Raw genomic sequence first — 10,868 nt, 5'->3', positions numbered from 1 at the left:
TAGGAAATTAGCTCAAAGAAAATTTGTGTGATGTCCGCTACTCTAATCACATTTGTTTTGGGGACTTGTGTGTACGCTTTTTGCAGTATGTTGCTTGGACCTCGGAATGAACTGGGTAGGGAGAAGTATTCTAACTACTGGAATAGGTCAGAGTTCAGGGACCAGCTAGGCCCGGAAGTGATTGAGATCCCCGAGTTAGTGCGGCAGCACACTTACATATATTGCCGTTTACCAGTCCCCAGCTTGAGATCCACGTGCTTAAATATTCGACACCTAAATATTAACAAAGATTTAAATAAATGTAGTGCTGTGGTTGGAGAAGTATCATGAATTCCTTCATCCTGCAACATAAAAAAAAATGACATCTCAAGTAAGGAAGTGGTTGAAGCCCTTCAGCTTTGTCCTGCTTGTTGATGCCCTGGCCCCTGCTGTTGTTTTCTAGAGCATTGCAGCTTTTATGACCATTGTTCAGTGTTTTACATGCCTTGATGTAGTCTTAAATGTAGTTCTATAGTCCCATATGATGGGAACAGTGTTCCATCTTGTTGAAATTATAAGCGACATGTGTAGTGTCACGAAGCAAGTTTCTGCTGGCGAGCATATTGCTACGTACAGACTGGTATGGCGTGAGAACAACACTCGCAGTTGGTATCAGTCTGTAGCAGACAGTCGTTTCCACTCTACAACGGTCGCAAATGTTTTGGGTAGGGCCAAAAAATCTGCGATCTCTAGTCGAAACTCGCTTCTTGTTAGACCCGCTTAAAGTTATCTTCGGAAAGGCAGATAAATGTTTTCTTTGTTGAAATATGCCGTGTTTGAGTGTTTTGGAATACTAAATAACAGTAAATATTTGGTTGCGCGAAGATGTTCGTGTGAGTGAATCACAGATATATGTATTTACCAGCGTGTGGATTATTATCTCTGTAATCAGTTTATAAGACATGTAAATTTGCTGAAATCTCTGCAACACAAAATAACTGTGATACATGACTGTGAAAGTGAAAATGATTGCATGTAAATGTTATCTCCAAAATAAATGATGAATTCCAGGTGATGTCAAACTCTCTACTTTGAGCTTGTGTTTTGTGGTTATTGTTAATTTTTAGTGTAGAATTATTAATCTATAAATATGTATAGTTTTACGCTTTAACCAAGAACATTTCACTTATACGTCGGTGGAAAGCATTGTGGTGGGAGGAAACCGGGTTGAGCCCGGAGGAATCGCACGACCATCAGCAAGTGGCAGAACTTCCCACGAACGATCGGAGAGGAAGTTAGCTGGACTTGAACCACAGGACCACAGGATAGCTCATGCGAAGGCTGTATCTGATGTGAGTATTGTTGTTGGTAGAGTTGTCGGGAGAACACAAGAATCCAGAGTTATTGAAAGAATGGCTGCAACATGTTGAACCCCTGAGTGAGAAGCAGGAAACATTCTTTATAGGAAATTAAGTGGCAGGTTTCGCTAAAAGTTCAAGGGCTAAACAGCTTAGTCGATTAGCATTTTGCTAAAGCTGTTTCACAAATAAAGTAATGGGTAACGCCCCTTCCCAATCCAGTGACACTTCCATAACGAATTGCAAGGATGCGGGTGTATGGATTTTCCGCTGCGTTGTGGCATCTTGTAATATTTAATTGCAGCCAAAGAGCCACAGAGCCAAGAACTGTCATGATAGGCCGTAACAGACGCAGGAAAGGCATGTGACACGAATCTTGTGGTAGCATTACCGTTGCATTATCGCGACGGCTTCTACACGCTGTGATACATGGGCTTTACATCGTGGAGTATCGCAACAATTCTGGCTGCTAGGCTACATGTATTTGCGATCAGGACTTTGTAACGGTATCTTACGTACCTTGGCAATTCTTGGCGGCTGTCTGGTAATTCTTAGCGTGCTCACTATGTCATATTGGCTTCTTGCCAATATGGCGATTATTCGAGAGAAATCTTGATTCTTGTTCGTCATTAAAATGTACTAAACTGCTGGGGATGTCGCGATGTCCTGATGTGTCATAGAAAGTCGTAGCAAATCTTGCCAGTTTCTTATCAATACGTCACATTTAACTTTTAAGCCGTTGATATGAATTTACAAAATGAAAGGAAAATTATTCACCAAATAGCTGTTTAATTTAACACGACGTTCGTATACCGTTAAATCATAAAGCGCTAATACGTAAACCGTTAACGGACGTTCCAATTAGATAGACGCAAGAATCATTTCCACCAGATCTCAAAAGTAATACGTAAGAAACGGTATATGGATACTAAAGAAAGCTGGTAAAATGTAAGAGAGAAGCTGCCAACAGTTTTTAGTGGTGCCGGGAAGACGTCGATATTCTGGTGGGAGGCAGTCGTACAGTGCAAATATCAAACTCATAGTGGGTGAATAATATCCAGGTGGGATGCAAATATATATTCAGTCGCGCTTCGAGTACAAGGACCTGGTGTGGTAAAGCGGTCTCTTTATGACCATATAACTTTTATGGGTGATTCTTGAAGTTTTATGGGTGAAGTTTTATACTCCTGATTTGGAAATTTACAGAATTTTGCTGGGATTTTGAAATTTGCATTTTCTTACCGTACCTCTTTGTGGCCGTTTCTCGGCCTTACCGTACCAGGTCCTTTTCAGGGACGACAACGGATATTCTATTTTCAGCGTTCTATCTTCAGCCTTCAGCCTTCAGCCTACGTTTCTTAAATTTTACGTGGAGTAAATTGTGTATACTTATATCATCAACATATAAACTACCCTGCATGGTACACGATTTTGAAACTGATTAAATCTACCCAGGATTAAGATAATCCCAGAATCTACATTAAGCGCCCACCACATTCCTCAACTGCGTCGTTAGTATTTTGGTGGTTTTTAGTTGAACGTTGTTTTGGAAACCAGTCCATCGTGAGGACGATTGGTGTGACAAAGTCTATTATGACTCACAGATTTTCTAAACCAGAATGCATGACGGTGGTCACGTCTATACAAGGACGGAAGAAACTAGAGTGCCAGAGTGAATCACTGTATTTGTAAACCTCCTGACTTAAAGCCACAGCCAAAGTACCTTCGTCACGTAACCTCATTTGTCAAGGGCCTGTCAGTCGCACACCGCAAGCCAGCGTTTATTTTGTATAACTTATTGCAATCTTTAATTTTTAATGGTTTTAATCCGTTTCCGCAGTTTCCCCATGTAAATATTGCGGAGATAACGTTTCTGTATGGAGGAATCCGAGTGTCATTTCATCACATGTAGTTGTTATTATATACGGTATAACTAGACCTATGTAAAAACATAGGCCTGAATTATAATGATACGTCACGGTTCTAGCCACCCAAGGTTCTTCACACTCGGTTGTGTTAACTTGCTTATAGCGTGTATTATACAAAGGCATTTTCTGTTCGTTTATTTGTTTTGTGGGGTTTTGTTTACTTCCATGTTTATGTATTTACTGACTTACCCTCTCTTTCCTGCCGCTTATACTTCAGCGGTCATTATCCTTTACTCGGAGGCGACTATCTATATGACATCAGAAAAAAGCGTCTTATCTGTATATAAAGATTTGGTCGAGAAATACACCTGCTGTGAACTACCTTACAAATTCGCTTGTAAACAGGCTGGGATTCTCTGAGCCCTTGCAGTCTACTTCAAAGGTGTGTGCCCTACTGAGAACTGACCAGTCTTGTTACGTCGGACCTTGACAGTCACAGAGCTATAGGAATCATGCTAATATTAGGCTTGATTTTCTGCTGCATGATTTTGCCAACTCAGCAGGTTGTCAACCGCGATATATTGTCGATATACAAGAAGACATTCCATGGTGACGTGAGTAGACTTATATGCATGCAAGTGCACGTCTTGCTTCAAATGGCATTCATTCTATTCATCCCGCCATTCAATGTTTACCGTTTGCACGCCCAATTTATAATACCGTTTTTTTGTGTTTATGCAGGCTTGTTTCATAAGTCTGTGAGGAGCCTGCAGGACTTTTTTTTTTCAAATAAACCAGGGACAATTCCAATGGGCCTGTTTTAGCGCTTATTTTTGGTATCTTTGTAGGCCTATTAAAGTATTAAATACGTGACCAAATATTAAAATCTCAGCCTTTCAGGCCGTAACTATACATGCGTCATACTGACTTACTTGATATACTTGATTCGTGTTTTATGCCAAGCTCACTTATACAACGGCGGCCATGTAACATCATGGTTAAAGAAAGCCGGGCAGAGCCCAAGGGAAACCCACGACCATTCGCAGGTATGTAGCCGTCATGTTGAAAAGCATCGATCATACAAAATTTTGTCCCAAGTCAAAACTATCTGGAACTGGCTCCAGATGAGGCTTTAAAGCCAAGTCTGGATGATGTGATTAGTAATTTATTGATTGGATTGGTGTTAATTTAATGCCCATTTCGTTATTTTTTACTTCTGATTCATTGTCGTTTAACGCCATACTCCATAACGTATTCAATAGCTATACATTTACATCTGAATATATATGGAACTCAAGGTAAACCTGATTTTGCGGTGCATATATACACGTAATGTCTGGTTTTTAGTTAAGCCTCTATACCTGGCGGCTAACCTTGGTCTATACAGTAGTGACTGTACCTATACAATGACAACCTTGATTGACGATAGACAAGGTCAACTTTTCCACACCAGATTTGTCCATGCTGTCCAAATTCAGCGGTTCAAGAAAAAATATGAAAAATAAACAATTCCCCAAGGTTTCGGGAGAAGCGTATGGGATCTTGTTTCTTTTTTCTCTCCCCGTTTTTAATGTTTATTGACCGTGCTGTAATTTCTGCAGGGGACGTTTTACGGTGAAGGTGGCGGTCTCAAAGGTCTATGTCAGTATTATCCCCCCGGACTACCGCCAGCTGGAAGAAGTTCCCTCATCCGAAACACCGTAGCTTTAAACAAACCACAGATGCATGGATCGCTGGGATGCGGAATGTGCTTTAAGGTATTAGACAATATATCCCCTAAAAGATGACAGCCCGAAGAGTAAAAAGCCAGAGCAGCCAGGACAGTGTGATAGTTGGCCAATTGGACACATGTAACCAGTGAAATCCAATATCATGTCAACTTCTACATCAGTTAGGGTTTTATTCTAGCTGACCTTGTAAATGTTTAAATAGTAGCATTTAAGTTACAAGACCTAAGTTCCACGGCAGATATAGTTAACAAAGTGCTGTGATGTTAATAGCAATGTGTTTCATTTAAAATTGTTAAATCAAACAGTAATTTGATAAATATATCCGTCCAAAATTCAAACAAGGAAGTATCCTGTTATCCAGTTATTACCGTCTTTGAATAGGGTTTGAAAAAAATAAATGCCCTCAAACTGTCTAAAACAGGATTTAAGGCGTTATAATTTCCTGCTCCAATAATATTTAATTGAAATATTTCAGCTTTTAAACCTCGTATAATAACGTCGTAATTGATCCCGAGCTTGGTGTGTTTGCAAATGTCAGTTTCCGCATTAACCCATATGTACAAATGTCACAATTTCCGTGTTCACGTACGTGTACAAATGTTACAATTTCACTCTTTATTCCGATGTACAAATGTCATAGTTTCTGTATTCACCCTTCCAGGTGAAGGGATCAGGGAAGGGCGCTGGCAACACCCCGATCACAGGAGACTTCTACGTGTTTGTGGACAACCTTTGCCCAGAGTGCCTAGAAGGTAAGCATATATATATATATATACATATATACAAATTGCTATATAACTTACATCTACATAATAGAGATTTGTTAAGGGTTTTTTTTCACACATTGCCTTGTGTTCCATGTATCTGTATGTAGTGTAACAAATTGTATCCAATGTTAGATTTTCCTTGGTTAATTTTTTAATATTTTTAGTTCTTTTTTTTTTTTGACTTTTTTAACAACTTCACACTACATCGGTGCATATGCCAGTTACCTTGTCATAGTGAATGGAACAAATGATCATAAAAACAAATTAAGTTGACTATTGGCAACTCAATCAACTTGCTCTTAATTTTCAGTCTGTTTTGGGATTCCCATAAATTACCGTCACCTTGGTAATTACAGTCACATGACTAGGGTACAAGTGAAATACTACAATGTAACGAATCAATCAATCAATCAATCAGATAGTCAGTAAATCAATCAATCATTGCTATACAGGTTCCTTGGACTTTGGCCAGGATGGGGACGGCAGGTGGGCTATAGAGGTCCAGGCTGTACAATGCCCCGTGGGAAACACGAAGATACAGTACAGCTTTCAGGGAAGTCACCAATGGTATATCAAGCTTCAGATACGCAATCACAGGTATATGCCAGTGTCACTATACCCCCCCCCCCCATCACCCACCCCCAAGTCATATCCAAGGGCACGTAACCCAAGTCGAGAGCTTGATATAAATTCAGTACATCATGTGGGTTACCATCATGTATAACACTTTGTGGTTCATGCGAAATGCTGATTTTATTTCTCAACAACCTTTAATAATAGAGTGTATTACATGCATAAAATATGGTCTCTAATTTATTTATCTCATTGGCGTTCTACGCCGTCTTCAAGAATATTTCACTTATACTAGGTTGGCCAGCATTATATGGTGAGAGGAAACCAGCTTAAACTCACTATACTATTCGCAGTTTGCTCGCAGACCTGTAAAGGTCTAATTAAGACATATCTGCAAATTCGGCATTTTAACGTTGACAGAAAAATTGGTTGCACGTTGAAAATGTGAGATGAATACATGGGACCATATTTATTTTGTCAATTCTGCATTTTGAACGGAAAACATTGGTTTGTCACAATATAACAGAGGATGAGGACATAACGAACAAAACGGCCCGAAATTTATCTTACACATAATTATAGCTAAAGAAAAAGTTATACTAAAATGCATGTACATATATAAGGAGCTCTCTTTTCAGTGCGGATCTCTTTGCGCCATGCATGAATTGTAACAAAATGCGCGCAATCTGTCGGTAGTCGATATGTGTTAGGAAGGATCCCCTTTGCAAATGATTCAGTGTGCATGAACCATGACTGATATGACATTTTAATTTTACCAATTAGGATTCCGATCACAGGCTTAAGACTGTACCAGAGCAAGCGCCAAGAGTGGACGCCATTAAAACACACAGCGGATGGGTACTGGGAGTTGGATCCGACTCATGAATGGGACAAACCCTTAGTGGCGCCATTGAAGGTGCAGCTGGTGGCAGCCAATGGCGTTGTCCTAAAAGATAGCATACCTAAAATAGGTAGGTCACTGTGTACTCTGGAATTTCCGTAACAACTGTTCTGTACCTAAAATAGATAGGTTATTGTGCAAGCTGGCAACACCCGTATAAAACAAATTATTTGCTGTAAATAAAATGAGGGTATTTATCGTATAATTATAAAATAAACAATCATTCAAACTTTATTACACAATGAAAGGAAGGACGAGGGTGAATAAAATGAATAAAATGAGCTCACGAGGGTTCTTCTGGAACCTTAAGAAAGGTATATATGTAGATATATAGGACACATTCTGGACGATGAGTAAAATGAGCTCACGAGGGTTCTTCTGGAACCTTAAGAAAGGTATATATGTAGATATATAGGACACATTCTGGACGATGAATAAAATGAGCTCAGATACATGTTGTTTTAGACGAAGTATAGTGTTGAAGTATGCACACCACATACTTTTTGTCTGCCGTCGACTGTATACATGTAGATATATGCGATTTATTGCTGATTATTTTAAATTTTGTGACAGGAAAATGTACTTACAAACGTGATACCGGAAGATTATGAACCTCAACTCAGAGTTAACAACACATGAGTGATCTACGGCTGCTGATAGGCTGTATGTGGTGTTCGATTTATTTATTTGATTTGATTGGTGCTTTACGATGTCCTCAAGAATATTTCACTCTGCATGCGGTGGAGGCCTGCATTATGGTGGGAGGAAATCGGGCATAGCCCAGGGGAAACCCACGACCATCTGCAGGCTGCTGTCAGACCTTCACATGTACAGCCGGAGAGGAAGCCAGTGTGAGCTGGACTTGAACTCGCAGCTACCGCACTGGTAAGAAGCTCCTGGGCCATTGTGCATCTCTGGCGCGCTAACCACCTCGGTCATGGATTGCCGAATGTGGTGTTTGTAGCACTGATGACATAAATTATATTATATTGGCACCAGCTGACCATCAGGGACAGGGGTATATTCGTATTGGGTCTAGCATGGGGCTTGAGAACTTAATACACTTTCTTCGTTCTTTGGTAGTTTGTGTTAAGCGTCGTTTTGGGAATTGGCCTTGCCATTATTGACGTGGAACGTCCATATTGTTTGACGTCTGGTATACGAATGTCGGCTTCAATACATAGAATGAGTTTATAAAGAGCTTGAATTTCGAGCCCATAATTAGCCTATGCACTTCTACAAACAGGATACCCGCTAGTTGCATGGGGTCTACATTGACGACCTTGAAGTTCGTGTACGTTATTAGCCTATGCATTTCTATATGCAGGATACCCGCTAGTTGTTTGGAGTCTACATCGATGACTTTGAAGTTTGCGTGCTTATTTAGCCCATATACACGCTTCTTCTATCAGATTTGGTACATTTAGTTCCATGGGGCGTAGGAAGGTAACGACCTTGAAGTTCACTTCTGTATAGTTAGCTTGGACACACTTTTACCAGGAGATCTGTCAGCAGTCTGAGGGTTTGAATTGACGACAATGAGCCTAGTTGCATGGGAGTTTAAATTAAAGACAACATAGTTCGTGTCAAGAATTAACCTACACATTGATGCAACAAGTTGGATAGTTGGATGGGTTCTGAACTGACGACTTTGAAACTCATGTCCATAATTGGCCTATAGGCACTTCTTCTGGCAGACCTAGTATATAATTGCATCGAGTTTTGATCAACGACCATTGTCGTTATAACGATTATGGCAGTTAGATAAGAGTATCGTTAACGTGTCGGATGGAGCCCATTGGTAAGGTTGTGAGATAACATTTGAAAATGTTTCAAATATCAAATGGTTACACGTATAGCCATGATAACGAGTGAAATAATCCAATGTTTGAGCATACTTAGATATTTTTAAACGGTTTCGTTGGTCTAATGTGCCATGCCTATAGTATCGTCACGTAGTCTTACAACGAACCGGTATATATCGATTTATGTTGTCTTATGTACATATTTTACAGAAAATGGCGTCGCTATCCAGGGAAATGTCCAGGTACCGTACGACCCACACTTGCCCAACACTGAGTGACCGAGTGACTGGATTGAATGAGTGATTGATGGAGGAGAAACACGGTACGACCCACACTTGCCCAACACTGAGTGACTGGAGTAAAAACATAACCTAACAGAACAATAAAATTGAGAGAAATTAAACTATGAAGAAATGCATGATGAATTGTTCTTCAGGATAATGAGAGAATGCCTTCCTATCAAATCAACGCATTAGCTGCATGGACTATAAAAATGACCATGGTTGATATGTAGTAAGATGAATAAAGCACCCCATCAAGTATCTTGGACATTTTCACCTGATTGGCATGTCATCATCTCCACACCTTTCCCGACTGCGTCGGCAGCCTAATGGTTAGAGCCTCTGCCTGAAAGTAGGGAGACCAGAGATAAAACCTGGGTCGGGTCATACAAATTTTTTTTAGAAATGATACTTGTTCCTGTTAACAGGACTGGTTGGCCCGGTGTCAGTATAATATGATTGGGTAGGGTGTCATGTCTGGTGTCTTCGGCACGGTACTTGAGAGGCGGCAGCACTTTGGCGGCATATTGACTCGCCCTACACCTAATGAGTCCTCGTCGTCACATGACTGAAAAATTGTTAAGTATGACGATTAACTCCAAGCATTCATTCATTCATTCATTCATCCCACAGCTTTCCTAAATTTCTTGAGTTAAATTATGTGATCCGTTTATCACATCACAGTTACAAAAAACTGTATTTCGTATAATGCTGGAATTCTTGATGAAGATCGCCGACAATAAATGCAGGTGTTTACTTTTTACCCGTTCACTTCGGAATGAATTGTCCAAAGACTACGGAATAACCGAAAATCGTAAATAAATGAGATTCTAGGCTCCAAATCTTGTTCGGAAAAAGAGTCAGGAAACCCGGTGATCAAACCCGGATGGGATCGTGCCAAAGATATTAAAAATGGTACTTGTTGCTGTCTTGCTTGGCGCTCGGCACTGAAACGTTAGAGCAAAGAAACAGGACTGGTTGGCTCGGTGTCAGTATAATGTGCTAGGGTGGGCTGTCAAATGTCTGGTGTCTTCGGCATGATACTTCAGTGGCGGCAGCTCTGTGAAGGTATGGACTCGCCCTGCCACAAGAAGACATAGTATATATGTATGTACATTCGTCATATGCCTGAAAATTGTTTAGAACGAAGTAAAACACAAAGCATATATACATACAAAAATTTATTTCGTCAAGAAAATCACTGCAATCAGCTTCATTAAACCTGGGATACGGTTCTATAAGAAAAAATGGGATCCTCTCAACACAGTATTAAAAGGAGATTGCATAAAACTGTGGTTAACATCATTTAACGCATTGCAACCTTCAATACGTATCTAAAATATAATTTAAATAAAAAAAAATTGAAAATTATTGCTAGTTTTCCTTTATTATATATAGTTTGGCTAATTAAGTAAAATAGTAACAAATTAAGTTCCTTTCCTTTTATTCAAGCATGCAACGTTATAAAGGATAACATCGGGTTGCCAAGGTTTCAATGTTATCTCTCGTATATACCATGACATGCAATTTACTTGGATAATGTATTTTAGTTAACGGAATTTTCAAAGGCTTGAAAGCATTTTGGAATCATTTTCAAAGATTAAAA

At 39.8% G+C, this 10,868-nt stretch overlaps 1 protein-coding gene across 1 annotated transcript; it reads left to right on the top strand.

The window, feature by feature from the left end:
• The first annotated feature begins 3,701 nt into the window (after positions 1 to 3,701).
• LOC135474051 (expansin-YoaJ-like) lies at positions 3,702 to 9,391 on the top strand. Its single transcript, XM_064754042.1, has 6 exons — positions 3,702 to 3,819; positions 4,807 to 4,962; positions 5,597 to 5,687; positions 6,155 to 6,299; positions 7,059 to 7,246; positions 9,192 to 9,391. Exons 1-6 carry the CDS (start codon positions 3,718 to 3,720, stop codon positions 9,257 to 9,259), a joined length of 750 nt encoding a protein of 249 aa, XP_064610112.1. The 5' UTR covers positions 3,702 to 3,717; the 3' UTR covers positions 9,260 to 9,391.
• The last annotated feature ends 1,477 nt before the right edge of the window (positions 9,392 to 10,868 follow it).

The sequence above is a fragment of the Liolophura sinensis genome, chromosome 8 (assembly GCF_032854445.1).
Source record: "Liolophura sinensis isolate JHLJ2023 chromosome 8, CUHK_Ljap_v2, whole genome shotgun sequence".
Classification (NCBI taxonomy): domain Eukaryota; kingdom Metazoa; phylum Mollusca; class Polyplacophora; order Chitonida; family Chitonidae; genus Liolophura; species Liolophura sinensis.
This window is presented reverse-complemented; position numbering and strand designations above follow the sequence as displayed.

What these genes read in the sequence shown, in the direction of transcription:
- LOC135474051 (XM_064754042.1), top strand. Translation starts at nt 3,718, where the DNA reads ATGCTAATATTAGGCTTGATTTTCTGCTGCATGATTTTGCCAACTCAG. An exon ending in GATGCGGAATGTGCTTTAAG is followed by an intron (nt 4,963 to 5,596) that starts GTATTAGACAAT and finishes TCACCCTTCCAG; the next exon opens with GTGAAGGGATCAGGGAAGGG. An exon ending in AGATAGCATACCTAAAATAG is followed by an intron (nt 7,247 to 9,191) that starts GTAGGTCACTGT and finishes CATATTTTACAG; the next exon opens with AAAATGGCGTCGCTATCCAG.